At 41.6% G+C, this 14,527-nt stretch overlaps 1 protein-coding gene across 3 annotated transcripts in view; it reads right to left on the bottom strand.

Moving 5' to 3' along the window:
* Positions 1–14,527, bottom strand: part of yeats2 (YEATS domain containing 2) — a 26,363-nt gene extending 11,836 nt beyond the window's left edge. For all 3 annotated transcript variants that reach the window (XM_034137920.1, XM_034137921.1, XM_034137922.1), the window contains exons 1-17: positions 14,357–14,527; positions 13,746–13,851; positions 13,548–13,645; positions 13,326–13,418; positions 13,003–13,236; positions 12,757–12,875; positions 11,689–11,850; positions 10,152–10,263; positions 9,727–9,771; positions 9,474–9,642; positions 5,819–6,061; positions 5,172–5,339; positions 4,125–4,216; positions 3,241–3,426; positions 2,906–3,134; positions 1,729–1,887; positions 313–443 (exon numbers count right to left, since the gene is read on the bottom strand). In XM_034137920.1, coding sequence (XP_033993811.1) covers positions 313–443; positions 1,729–1,887; positions 2,906–3,134; positions 3,241–3,426; positions 4,125–4,216; positions 5,172–5,339; positions 5,819–6,061; positions 9,474–9,642; positions 9,727–9,771; positions 10,152–10,263; positions 11,689–11,850; positions 12,757–12,875; positions 13,003–13,236; positions 13,326–13,418; positions 13,548–13,645; positions 13,746–13,845 — 2,340 coding nt within the window. In that variant the 5' untranslated portion in view covers positions 13,846–13,851; positions 14,357–14,527. The remainder of the gene's footprint in view (positions 1–312; positions 444–1,728; positions 1,888–2,905; positions 3,135–3,240; positions 3,427–4,124; positions 4,217–5,171; positions 5,340–5,818; positions 6,062–9,473; positions 9,643–9,726; positions 9,772–10,151; positions 10,264–11,688; positions 11,851–12,756; positions 12,876–13,002; positions 13,237–13,325; positions 13,419–13,547; positions 13,646–13,745; positions 13,852–14,356) is intronic.

The raw sequence follows: 14,527 nt of genomic DNA, 5'->3' as shown, positions 1-14,527 counted from the left end.
ACACATCAGGCTCAACCTCCATACTAGAATACAAAAATCAGGATTCACCGAGGGAAAGAAAGCTCTCTGCAGACTGTGCATGCAAGTCCTGCCGTGCCATCAAATATAAGATCTGTGGTGATGAATACTGAATGTGCAAATCAACTTCAGTTTCCTTCAGATTTTAATGAAGCAGTTCACACTCTGCTCAAAACATGCACAGAACATAAATACAAAAAAAAACTATTAAGAATCCACAACAAAAGAAAAGACATCAAAATAGATGTTGTTTATGCCAGAGTAAGCATCTCTCTAAGGTTTGTTTCCACCCACCTGTGGGGTCTGTTTGAGGATGTAGGACGTGTAGGAGAGGTTGGAAGGCAGACTGCTGGATGATGAAGAGGAGGAGGAGGAGGTCTGAGAGCCCCCAGCGCCCGTCGATGAGCTGCTCTGGGACTGCTGACCTAAATTACATTCAGCCACATACACATCAGCCCAAAATCTGATGAACAATCCTGTTATTCTTCATCCTTAACTACAGCTCATTCTCTATTCAATCATTTGTGTTATTTCCAAAAAGTATTATTGTACCGGGACAGATGATTCTGAGCAGAGCTGTTTACTGTGACATTTTTTTTTTTTTAGAATGACATACAGGACGCTGCTTAATCTCTTTAATCTCATTGCGATTTGACAGAAAGTGTGCCGTGTGAGGGATTGTGGCTCGCAGAATGCATTCAACAAACAGCAGAGAGAAAAAGATGACTAGGGCTGACTCACTGTCCAGAAGGAAGTGTAGCAGCCACAATCTGTAACTGCCACCAGCATGCTTCACATCTTAGAGAAGTGGGTTTCTTACTTTTCCCAAAATGTATAATACAGGGTTCATACACTTTTTCACCAATGATTTTCAATGACTTTTCCATGACCAAAAAAATATGACTCTTTCTCAGCGGTACCACTGAAAATGGTTTTTTATAACATGGAACAGGAAAATAAGGTCTGCATATTAAACATGTTGTAAAACAAATAACTTACAGTATTTATTATTATTATAGTATTACTATTTCGGCGATTAGATAAAATATAAATTATATTTGATGCAACTTTAGTTACATTTTCATGACTTTTCCAAAACTTTGGGAAAAATATTGTTTTGCATAACTTTTCCAGGGCTTGGAATTAGCATTTTGAATTTCCATGACTTTTCCAGGTTTTTAATGACCGTATGAACCCTGATAATAACTGACACCAGTAACATTTTTATGACAGCTTTCTACAAATTAAGGCACAGAGGAAAAGTCAGGGCTTAAGTCATTTAGTCCGGATGTTAACCCCAGATACTAATTCAATAATAATTAATCCCAGAAAATTCCCAAAGCTACCAATTTCAAACTTCCATGTAAAAGACACAGAAGGAGAGCAATATATTATAAGTAATGAGTTGTGCAAAGCATCAGCTGAAATAGCAACTATGTTCAGGCTTTCTTAACTCACTTAGAAATTCCTTACTATATAACCTAAGCCCCAACTTTTTAAAGTGGAGGTGGAGGAGGTAGACATTCTACTAAAAGTGAAAGAGAATATTTCCCTGGTCCTGAACAACTCCCAAGAGCTGGACAGGAGTGTGTTAATAAGTAAGTGACTGAAAACTAGAATTAAGCAGCAGCAGAGGGCGTTGGTAAATAACTATTAACAGAGTTCTTTAGCCAATGTCTGCATTTCAAGGGTCATTATAGCATGTCTCACCTGCGCTGGAGGCTCGCAGGATGGCTCCCTGTGGGATGAGGAGCAGCTTCCCCTTCCCCGACGGGTTCTTACTGTTGGTGGTCAGGTAGAGCTTGGTGCCTGGAGGCAGGTTGGCCAGATTAGCCAGGTTGTTGGCTGGCAGCTGAAGAGTAGCCATCACTAAAGACAGCAGAGAAAAATAAAACAATATTGCACATATAAAAATATGAATAAAATGTCTTTGGCTAAACATAAATGTGACTTCTGTCCAAGTCAAAGTGTATGTTTACTACAGGCGCAGTAGCCTTGAGTAACAAATCATTTCACCTCATAATTCTTTCTTTTTTTAGTCTTTCAAATTTGACTTTTTGTTTGTTATTTCATCATATTTTTTATTTTATTTAGTTGTGTATGCCACGTAACAAGGTCATTTTCATAAAATCCCCCCAAAAATTGTAATTATAATTCGCTACGCAATAGTGACTTCATTTAAAACTTAATTAAATGTGTATATGCCATTTTCTTTTTATTGTTATGATAATTGTACATTAATTTTGCTTCTTAAGACCAACGTCTGAAAAGCAAAAGCCATTATCAGACTTGTTTTATTTCTTTATCTAAAGAGCAATCTATTCAGTCAGATAGAGATGTATTACTTATTACAGGGTTCATACACTTTTTCACCAATGATTTTCAATGACTTTTCCATGACCTTTACCTAATTTTCCATGACCAAAGAAATTACTCTTTCTCAGCGGTACCACTGAAAATGGTTTATTTTAACATGGAACAGGAAAATAAGGTCTGCATATGAAACATGTTGTGCCTATCTAAAACAAATCAAATAGGCTTACTAGCTTCTACAGGCTAAAGCAACTAAACTCTCTCACCAACAAAATACCTCGTCAGTTAAATGCCATTTTACGTTTTATTACTATACGATACAGTATTTATTATCATTATCGTATTACTATTTCGGCGATTAGATCAAATATAAATTATATTTGATGCAACTTTAGTTACATTTCCATGACTTTTCCAAAACTTTGGGAAAAATATTGTTTTCCATAACTTTTCCAGGGCCTGGAATTAGCATTTTGAATTTCCATGACTTTTCCAGGTTTTTAATGACCGTAAGAACCCTGTTATTATTAATGACTATTTCATGGACCTGCTCTGTGTGTGTGTGAACTCTGACCTCCACTCTTGCCACTTGACCCCCCGGTCGCCTTGGCAGCCGCCTGCTGTCCAGAGAGGCCACTGGCTCCGCTGACGATGGCTTTAGCGACGCCCTGAGCCAAAACCTGCTTCCCACCCATCACCTTGGATACAGAAGGGTTGCCCTTGGCGACCAGAATTTGTCCACTGCTGATAGCTACCTGTTTGACTGCAGACTGGAGCGTAGAGCTAACTGGGATGCCTAACATCTAGAAACAAAAGAAAAGTTTCGAAGAAAATGTTACTGTTGCATATCACTATTAATATAGAAATGATTGAAATGTGATCGTGTGTGCGTATATGCAAGGGTCCGACCTTGCCAGTTGTGGTCCCCGTGGTCCCTCCTGTCTGTTTCTGGGCCGACATGGAGATCATGTGACCTCCCTTCACTGCGACAAACTGGTGTGCTGCTGTAGCGGCAGGCTGCTGCTGGCTGGTTACTGTGGAAACCATCTGCTGCTGCTGTGTCGAAACTTCCCCTGGCTCCTGCTTAATAATAACCTGCAAAAACAGTGAGTGAACATGAAGCAAAGGAATAAAACAGCCCTAAAACCAAAACAAGTTATAGATGTAGTAGCTGTTATCTAACAAAAAAGGATCATTTAGTGATTAATGAAACCATTTGTAAAATCACGACCCCCTTATTCTTTTCCTAAAGGCAACAGACGCAGAGCAGTGAGGAGATATGTTTCCTAAAACATATTTTTGAAAATCAGCATCATCATTTATTCATCAAGAACATTTTTTTGTATTCTCTTTATTCTCCATCTGTTCCCATCTGCCCTGGCCTTTAGTACCACAGCAGGAGCCTATGACAGAGAGGAATGTAATTTCTGAGCAATCACTGTGATCAAACTGAATTTTTAAGTGAAATTATATTTAATTCTTTAAAGGTTGTGACGGGATAATGAGCATGTGGGAGTGGGAGGATTTTACAGCGGGGTATTGACAGCGAGTGAAACAGAACCAGGCAATTCTCCATGCAAAGCTCCCCACACCCCCTCCTATCTTTAGAGTGATGTCCCATTTAAATAGCTTGCCAAGGCACTCACATCTGCCGAAGATAGCTCTGTCCTACTATTAATACCTCCCTGCTTTGTTAAAGAAACAGATACCACAGGGACAGACCGGCACATTTTTTGGAACAGAGACGTTTTAGCTCAGATCTTGTTAAAGCGTGACATCATTGACCAACTCACCTTCACCCCTGATGAGAGGAAGGTGCCGGAGTGAAGTTTGGGGGCTGGAGAGCGAGCGCCTTGGGCCACAGACTGTTTGGCAGAGGGGCTTCCTGCAGAACACATTAACACACAGAATAAGTCATGGAGGAGATGAGTGTACAGGTGATGGTTCACTGCAGTTCCTGCCATCCTTTCCACAGATATCAAGGCCCTCGTGTGGCGAGGTGACAGTTCCCTGTCAGGGTTACTCAGCGGGGGTGTTGAAACCGACCAGCCAAGTTGTGTGTCATACCTACGGCATTAAATCTGTTTTCTCCCAGGATTGGTGAATCAGCCACAACACCCACATCATCCAGCTTGATAAAACATTTCTTATTGGCACTGTGCATTTGTGGAGGAGGAGTGGGATTGGCTGAGTGGGCGGGAAAGAGTGAGCAATCTGGGGTTAAGAGCTTCTAAGTAGCATATGAACGGAGTTTCTGATGAGAGGAAGTAAATGCAAAAGCCTTGAGGATGTAAGATGACTCCGTAATGGGGTGAAACATGAATATAGTGCGCAATGGCACTCATCGGACAAATTGCAGTTAATTGCACTTTGCATCTTGTTTATGCGGAAATACATATACACAAACAAATACTGAACTTGACGTGAGCGATGGGTCTCATCCTTAAAATCTGGCCATGAAACCCATCAGCCCAGTCGCCATGGTAACCTCTCATCCAGCAACCCTCCTGCTGGCTCACCGCACGTCATAGTTTGAGTGCAAAACGAGAACAAGAGAGAGAGAGACACAGAAAAAGAGAAAGACATAAAAAAAAACAGGAGAGAGAAAACATAAAGAGCTTTAAGAAGAAAGTACAACGGGGGAAAGAGGACAAGCAAGAAATAAAGAAATAGAGAGAGAAACAGACAAAGAGTAAGGGAGAGCCATGAGGGTATTGTTCTTCATGTGTTCTGCTCTAAAGTACATTTTGATATCCTGTGTGGGCGGCTCAGACACCGCTCCACTATTTCGCTGCAGTTCCACTTCCGATTTCAAGCGGCAGCGAGTGGGAGGTGTGTACCTGTGGAGGCGGCAGATGAGGAAGCCATGCCGATCACCTGGCCGGGCTTGTCAACAATGATGTAAGGGTTATTGAGGACTGATGAAGAGCCCTGCTTGCTGTGGACAGGGGTGGAGGTGGTGGGGGTGCGAGGCAGTGGGGAGTGGCTCGGGGTGGAGATGGGAGAACCTGTGGGGGAGAGAGTTCACAGGCTATGAGATGAATATTGGGATGTTAATAACAAATCAAATGAACATGGAAATGATGCCTATTCATTTCCTCTTGGTGACATGTGTGCCACTGGTGAGGATCCTTGCGTCACTGCTGGACGTTGACCCAATTCATTTTGTTAAATTTAAACTGGTTTAGATTTAAGGATACAGATTGAACAGCAAATGTGGAACTAGTGGAACTCATGAGAAGAGTCTCATTTTAAATAAATCCACCGAGTGAAGAATAAGCATCAATGCCAGGAGCAAATTGTGCGAAATACATGAGACGGATCAGTCGTGTGAATATGGTTAACAAAGCCTAATATCAAGAGCGTTTCCTGATGGTATTGGTATTTTCCCAGCATAAAAACTGAAATTAGGTTGTTATGCGACATGTTAGGCTGTACAAATATCTTAATTAACTTTGTCATATGGCCACTGGGTGGAGACATTTACCTGAAACTATTTTACAGCTCATGGTGATTGGTTGGAACGATTTCCCCGGAGACTCAGCAGGGCTTGGCGTCTGTCCTTGAGGGACAATCTTACAGCTGGCAGTGATGGGCTGGAAGGCAGAGTTGCCATGGGTACCCAGAGTGATCCTGTCTGCAACTTTGGGTCGGGTTGGGGTGCGTTCACCAGCGGTGAGGCCGGAGCTATGGCCGCCTGCAGACCTGCCCATCTCCGCTTTGATGAAACCTAGAAGAGAGTTTTTTTTTTAAATGTATAGTCCATTTCAATCACAACTGGAGTTAAGATATGCAACCTGTAGAGAGTGGGTGTAGAGAGTGTCTACAACAGTCCAATACCCACCAACAGGCAGATGGAGATGATAAAGTTAGTCTGTGGAGTTTGTAGATAACATTTGTTATGTTCACATTCAGTTTCTCACCAAATCGATTTGTGTGTATCCTTGAGGCTTAACAAACATGTTCAATAATGCATTAAAGATATTGCTCGTAAAACATTCGCAAAGCCGATTTAAAATCCAGCATTGCTTGAATCTAGATCTGCTAGCCAGCAGTCATGTTCTTAATGCCTTTACTTTTGCAAAGGTATGTACGGTGGCCCTGAAGTGCAAGACAAGCAGTCCAGAGGCCTGTACTACGAAGCCGGATTTTCGCTTAGCCGGCTGACTTCAGGGAAAACTCGGGCTTTCCGGTCCTACGACGCTGGTTCTCTTTTTAGCAGGCTAGATCTCCATGGTAACTTATGCTGAGTGGCTAACCTCCTCGGGAGGAGGTTAGGTTGCAGGTTAAGAGATCAACTCAGTGAAAGCACCGCCTGCTGACCAATCAGAGCTCCGTGTGCGGAGTTTAAAGCGATCAAGTCATATTACAGGATAGAGGAAATACAGAAAAACTGCCGTTGCAGGAAAGACGGCCGGCAAAAATCAACTGACTGTGTGAACGTGAAAATTAATAGAATATCCCCTCCTATCTTCAGAGCAATCTGACTATTATAATATTAGCGTTAAGAAAGCTTACTTAAATATCTGCCACAACATAAGTAACCGGATCAGAGTAACATTAAGTACAGTCCGCTGCACTGTGAGTGCAGACGTCGATGTGTCACATTATCATTCATATCATATCACATCATAATGTATCATATATTTCCTTATCTGAGTCAGCTTCTTGAGCCGTATCTGGCCGTGCAACACTCACAGTGTCACATACTGTATGCAGAAGTATTATTTTAAGCAACACATTAAGTTGACGAAACACTCGAGTCAAATGTAATTAAAGTCAGATCGTGTCTTGGACGGAGCAGTGATTTCATAAACCTGTTAATGTACGCATTCAAACACTTTTTCTTTTACCAGCTGTATTCACCTTGCAGGTGCAGCTATGTGGCTTTTATCCTGGATAAAGTGTTTAAGTCATGGATGTTTAAAGTTTAACTTCTTCATATTTGACTAATATTAAAGTTCACTTTTCATTCAGGAAGTATGACGCTGCGCTGTCAGTACGCTTGTCCGTGTTTGAGATTGGTCGAATGCTCCAAATACCACCCCTTTCATGTGAACGCGCACCTAACTAGATAGGACACGGCTGGCTTGAGCGATCCACTTGATAACCAGCGTCGTAGGACCGTTTAGCGAGAGCGCGTATGTTTTAGATTGGGCCAACCGGCTAACTCAAACATATCCAGGTTAGGTTGAACCAGCTTCGTAGTACAGGCCTCAGATGCTGCTTTGAAGCTGCTTTGTTGTGGTACAAAAAGAAACATACCTACGGTGGCCCTGAAGTGCAAGACACCACAGCATTTCACAAAACACAACAGCATTTCACAAAACACCACAGCATTTCACAAAACACCACAGCATTTCACAAAACACAACAGCATTTCAGAAAACACCACAGCATTTCACATTGGACGGAAAGGGTATTCCTTTAGGAGAACACTTCATGTTTGTGATTGGACAGAGCCAGCCAGAGAAGCACTGCTGTGATTGGTTGTTTTTGCTGCCAGTCAAGAAATGACGCTTCGTGATTGGTCACCACCCGACAGCGCAACATGTCCCAATCAACCGTTAGCTGTTAGCACACACTCAGAGCTCACAGCTCCTCATATCTGTTGAGAAACTAGACAAAAGTTAAACATATACAAACCACAGACTGTCTATGTCATGGCGAATACAGTCGCTGCTTTATTTATGTCTGTATGACGCTGTTGTGAGTGTGGACGGAGCAGCTACAGGTTAGTTTAGCCTGATCAATCCGCCCCCTCTCCAGCACGTCTTGTTTGAATGACAGGAGTAAACACAGACAGCCGCGGTGAAACTCGAGCGATTAGAGCGATGCGAAAAAAACATGAATTAATGCTTTATTAATTCATGGTTTTTAAGGGGCTTATCTCCATGTAAATACTATGGTAGACTACCCAATATTCGCATCGCTCTAATCGCTCGAGTTTCACCGCGGCTGTCAGCTGTGTTTGCTCCTGTCATTCAAACAAGACGCGCTGGAGAGGGGGCGGGGCGTATCTCCATGTAAATCCTATGGGAGATACCAACTACAACAAAATGAACATATTTGACCGTGATTTAATTGTAATACACGTTTCAAAGTGATGCCGAAGTAACTACATACTGATACCGGTTAGTAAAAACCATGAATTAATGCTTTGACAAGTCTGCAGACAAGACGGCAGGGGAAAAGCTTTTAAAATGCGTGTTTTCTGAATGGAATCGGATCCATCAGGCTAAACTAACCTGTAGCTGCTCCGTCCACACTCACAACAACGTCATACAGACATAAATAAAGCAGCGACTGTATTCGCCATGACATAGACAGTCTATGGTTTGTACATGTGTTTTTGTACTGGTGCTTTCTGAAATGCTGTTGTGTTTTCTGAAATGCTGTTGTGTTTTCTGAAATGCTGTAGTGTTTTCTGAGGCTCAGTCACTGGTACATTTTTATATACAAAGCCATGTTAGGGAAACTTCCATCCTACATCTGCTCCCTGATCTCACGGCGAATTGTAAGTGGCTACTGCCTGAGATCGCATGCTGTGGTTTTATTAAATGTGCCAACTGCTAGGACTGTCTTAGGGAAGATAGCATTTAGATGCGCAGCTCCACTGTCTTGGAATAGTCTGCAATTAAAATGGAAACTGAGCAATCTGGTGCCACTAAATGTTTTTAAAGCTCGGTTGGATGCTACGCAATCGGAAGCTGTTGGTACCTGTGCATGTGGATAGTTATGTAAACTGTAATCCCTGTAATGATGCTGTATGATGTCCTTTTGTTGTTCTGTTTATGTTTTTAATGTTTCATGTGGAACCTACTTGAGCAGGTCTCCCTTGAAAAAGAGATCAATGATCTCAATGGGATACAACCTGGATAAATAAAGGTTTGAAATGAAATGCTGCGCGTTTTCCTGAAATGCTGTGGTGTCTTGCACTTCAGGGCCACCGTAGGTATGTTTCTTTTTGTACCACAACAAAGCAGCTTCAAAGCAGCATCAGGACTGCTTGTCTATGTGGGTCTTCATGTGAGACAAAAACAAAATGGGACACACTTGTGAAATATTGCTCCCCAGTGTTACTAGGGGTCAAGAAGTCAAAAGGGCCCCTTCACTTTTCTTCAATGTTTCTGTGTGCGTACCTTTATCCACACTGGGATCGTGTGGGACTGGAGAACTGGAGCGTCCATAACTCTGGGGCAGGGAGGCGCCCATTGGGGGGCTGGCTGCTCTGTGAGTCACCTTGGAGGAAGAGGGCTGAGGGATGAAGTCCTCCCCAAGAGAGTTCCTATGGAGCTCCACATCAACCACCTGGAATAAATATAGCTCACTGTCAGAGGGAAGCTCAGAGAAAAGAAGTCACTGCAGGGAACAGAGTAAATATGAATAACTTACAGTCTCTGCTCCGAGTGTCTGCAGCCCAGTGTATGTTCTGTCCAGCTGCAGGAAATAGAAAAAGATTGTTGGAAGTACAAACTTTTATGGAGTTAAAGTGTAAAGTAGAGGTAGATACTTGATTAATGGAGTTTTAATCTCCATTTATAGCTGTAAAGTACAATACAATGAGGATGCTTGCTGATTATAATGACGTCAATCAAAGACTAAGAATCCCAAAGTTGTACGTCCCATAAAACATATCATACAAGTTCATGCCAAGTTCCATGTTCTGAGTCAGCACTAATAAAACAGGTCAAGAAGGCCACCTTGATTAAACATTGGTCACTAATAATCAACCAGGGAAGTATCTCAGTTGAAACTGCATGTGCATTAATACTGTGTCTCAGCCTGAAAAAGCGATGTGGTTCCTGATGTGGTCTGACCTTTAGCTGGTGGATGATGTCGATACGTTTGTTGCGCGGGTCATTGAAGTGGATCTGGATCCTCACAGGAAACTCCCCCCAGCCGCGACGTGTTAAATGAAAGGGAGCCTCACTGAGAACACAGTTGTAAAGTTGTAAAAATTCAACTTTGGAAGGGAAAAGAAATGTGAAGGATTCAGCCCAATGAGAACAAAAACTAAAAACAAGCTCCCATCATGGTTTCTGACTCTTAATAATCTCTTAAAATCAATGCCTTGAAGGTCTCTCATCTTCTCTCCTTTGAAGCTTGAGGTTTTCATCCCCGAACAGACTCTGATCTGACTGCCTGCATTAACAAGGGCATGTGTATGTGCATGCATATTGTTGTGTCTATTCAAGAATACACTATGGGGAATGCTTTTTTTTTTACTTTGATTCATCCCTTCATGTACACAGTATAGAGTCAGCAGAAGGCACAGGGCCTGTGTGGGGTTCAGTGTAAATGAAGACTTGAGTCAGTCAGGGGGGGTTTATGAGCGGCTGCCACGGCAACGTGATTGCCTTGTCAGCTGAAACAGCCAGGAGGCTACGGCTCAGGGTGAGGATTGCTGACTGATGAAAGAGACCATTATTTCAAAAGCCACAGGCAAACTTAAATCCTTTGCCACTTTTAGAGGATGAATACTTAAATGAGATAGCTTAACCAAAAAAAAGCTGTTCTTCTGTTCCTTTAAGATGAAGACTCAGATCACCTTTATTAATCCCTGAGGGGAAATTCCGTTTTTCTAGATGACTCCTAAATGAACTGTGCGTGCCACAACAATCTACACACCAAAGTGCTTTGGGCTAAAGTATACACCTTAACACGCATGTTGTTCTTACTAAATTGTGTAGGTGTGACCATTCTGAGTCATCTCAGTGTTGACTTCTAGTCTGACTCATGGTATGCTAAATAACGTAATCGACACCACCTAATGATGTGTGTATAATCTGCATGATTATTTATTTTCTGAGTTTGCATAAATACTAACCGCTGGCAATATTTAGCTGGAGTAAATATCACTCAAATACACAAACATTATGTTTTACTTCCGCTAGGATTGACAGGGACTAACCTGGCTACTTCATTACATTTCCACAAGGGGACGCTGTTTATCAAAGGATTCAAACCACAGTCTGTTTACTACTGAGTCTGAGTCACACACTGTGAATGAACAACAGTTGACTGTTTATGCACTCCTGTATTTAATTAAATGTTGCATCAAGGTGCTATTATTCAGAAGAGTTTCCTTTCTTAGTTCGCCAAAAGAGATGAGGAAAACTACAAACCTAAAATAATACTGTCTCTGTGGGACACAAAACACGTGAATCTTATTTAGAGAAACTTTGTTCCTATCTCTCTGACTTAAATTGTCTTTTGGCAACCACATGAAACAGCACCCAAGTGCTAATTTGTTTAACAACAGAGGAGCCCTGCCTTTATCAGAAAATGTGCACATGACTGAGGAGTGCTTACTCACTTTGTCTCAAATATGCGGAAAAACAAACACACACAAACCTGACTTCCACTAGGTCGTTGGGTTTGTAGCTGGGATGCAAGAAGAACCAGACTTTCTTTACAAAGTGGTCGATGCTGGGTTCCCTCCTGGAGCCTCTGACGTACACCATCCACTTGTGGGTCGACTGGTCATTTTCTTCCCGCTTATCTGGGGGAATGTACCTGAGAGTGAAAGACAACAATCAATTAATTGTGGAATCGAAGCGGATCCAAATAGAACCTGCCAGGGAATGAAATACATTAAATGATTAATAAGTTGACATTAGAGGTAAATTCAAGCGCATTTATTTGTTATTAACTGTCTTTAACAGGTTACATTTTTCTAACTTAACTATTCACTGTAACAGATTCAAATTCAACAAATAGACTAGGCTTTAAACGATACATGCCAATTATACAGGGGCAATTACTCATTTGAAATAACAACCCCTCTAGTGCACAGTTCACCTGTAGTCTGGTCAATTTTATGTAAAAATAGGTTCCTACCACCATTCCCACCACCATGCAGAGTTGCTTCCTGTGATTTTCCATTTTTTCCGTCACCCATTTACAAAAACAGTTATAGGTTGTACATTTGTTGTTGTCAAAGATAACTACCTGCTAAAATCTTAAGTCAATGTATGCCTTTTAAATTATTTATAGGTTTTACTTTACACATCCCTCCAAAAAGGCTAAGACAAACCACTTTGCTGACTACAGAAAAAAAGGCCATTTTAGCGTTATCTTTGACTCGGCTTTCTTTTTTTTATGGTTGACCCGTTTGACTCCGAGAGGATCTTGCATTCAACCTGGAATTGACTAGTTTACAAATGTGAGCATCCAGAACAGTTTTTTTGTTGCTTCTGTCTACTTTTGTATTTTAAGTGATATTAGTATATAAACTTTAAACACATAATTGTGATCAGTAGGTACATGTTTCTCCATTTATGATCTGAAAACTATTACCTTATTAAAGAAACAAAGGTTAGAGTTGAAGGATTTATCAATGTGTCTTTTCATCATATAAACAGTTTGACAACTTCCTGAGAAACTAAGTGAGTCAAACGTTTGCTTAGTTTAGTTACATACCTGGAAACATTCCCCACAACAATTGTCTTTTTTGCATACAGTCTTGAGGCTTCATTTCCGGTAGGGTGGTATGTAACCCTCTGCTCTGCTCCTGAAGACAATGGCACACCAAATGTGTCCTACAACAAAAAATGGAGAACATTAAGGATTTAGGAAAGATAATAAAAATGCTAGATTAATGCTGTTACAATTTTGTCTCTTTATCACATAACCAATAACACGGTCTGCTTGGTCGGTTGAACTCACCTTGCCGGTATTGCGCCCTGGTCTGCGGTCCTGCCTGCTGCCGTCCTCTCTCCATGCTCCCTCTCCTTCCCTCTCAGCTCCCTCTCCTTGATGTGAGAGGGACTCGGACTCTGACTGGGCCAGAGACTGAGTCTCAGAGCCCTGATTGAGAGGGGAAGAGGACCGGGATGGGGACTCTAGGAACCGGCGGATGGCTGGATGGTTCAGCATGGCAGGGTCACTCTTAGAAGCATGCTAGGACACAGAAGAAATGGTGGTTGCTGCCACTGTTCTATACCACTGGCTTAGAGCAGCTGTCAATATATGAACATATCTTAACTTACCTCTGGGTGCTTTATTATTCCAGCGCTGGCATAGTAATTGGCCACTATGCATGCCCTTAGCTTGTCCATCATCCTCCTGGCTTCATTGAGTCGCTGCAACATAGTGAAAAGCAAATAACCAAAATGCTCTTCTTTAAACTGTGAGTCCTCATCACTGATACAAACAAGTAAATTATAGTATAATGAAAATAATAAAAGATACTTTTCCAGTCATTCAGATACCTGGCTTATCACATCTATCTCATGCTCTTTGTTCTTCATCTCTAAAGAAAACTGCTCTCTGATGATGGTTTCAATCTTCTGTACCGCTGCTTCTCGGGCTGAAGGAGTAACACAAATTCAAGAGCCGGGATCAATAAGTACAGTAACTTGTAAGCTGTCACAACATGTACTGTGATAGGGTTCAGATCATGAACTTACCATTATGTTCAACTGCTTTGTTTCTCTTACTGTTTTGGAACAGCGAAATGTCATCATAATCTGGGTCATTGTCTTCTATTTTCCTTTTAATCCCTGACATTGCTGCCTGCAAAGAAGAAGATATTAGCAAACATGCATATATAAACAGCTAATGCAAGCTAGTCACATCAATATTATATCACAGCCAGTTGTGATGGTACTTTGTTTTTTGTCTTGTATATATGTAAAGTGCATTGTTTGAGGAACCAGTGACCCAAGACTTCCATTGCATAACTACACTGTAGCTGTGTATATGACAATACAATCTTTCAGATTGGGATTTGTGATGGTAGTTAGCATCGAATTAGCCGGCTAGCAGTGAGGCTAATGCACACAGCTAACATTAGCAGCGCAACCATAGCCTTCAATGAGCCAAGTTATCTTAACAAACATATTAAACGTTAGGCCACCAGTCTGTCTAACAAACTGTGTATTTGCATCAATCCGTGCCTGTCTTTCGTGTAGCCGGTAGCCCCGTTACGTTAAACAAACGCTATCTTTGTTTGCTAATTTAGCTAACGTTAGCACACATTTGTAGACACCGATTGAATCAATTTGAAATGCAAACTTACTCGAGCACCCTGTGTTGCAGAGCAACGTCTCTGTGTGAGGCGTGTGTTTTAATTCAGTGGGAACATATCCTTTGAGTTATTCTATATCAATTTCCACACTTGTGTTTAGTAAATTGCTAAATCTCGAGGTGGACAAGTAAGCTAACTAAGTGGTGGACAGTTAGCTTTGCA

This window comes from Trematomus bernacchii, unplaced genomic scaffold (assembly GCF_902827165.1).
Source record: "Trematomus bernacchii unplaced genomic scaffold, fTreBer1.1, whole genome shotgun sequence".
In the NCBI taxonomy this organism is placed as follows: Eukaryota; Metazoa; Chordata; class Actinopteri; order Perciformes; family Nototheniidae; genus Trematomus; species Trematomus bernacchii.
This window is presented reverse-complemented; position numbering and strand designations above follow the sequence as displayed.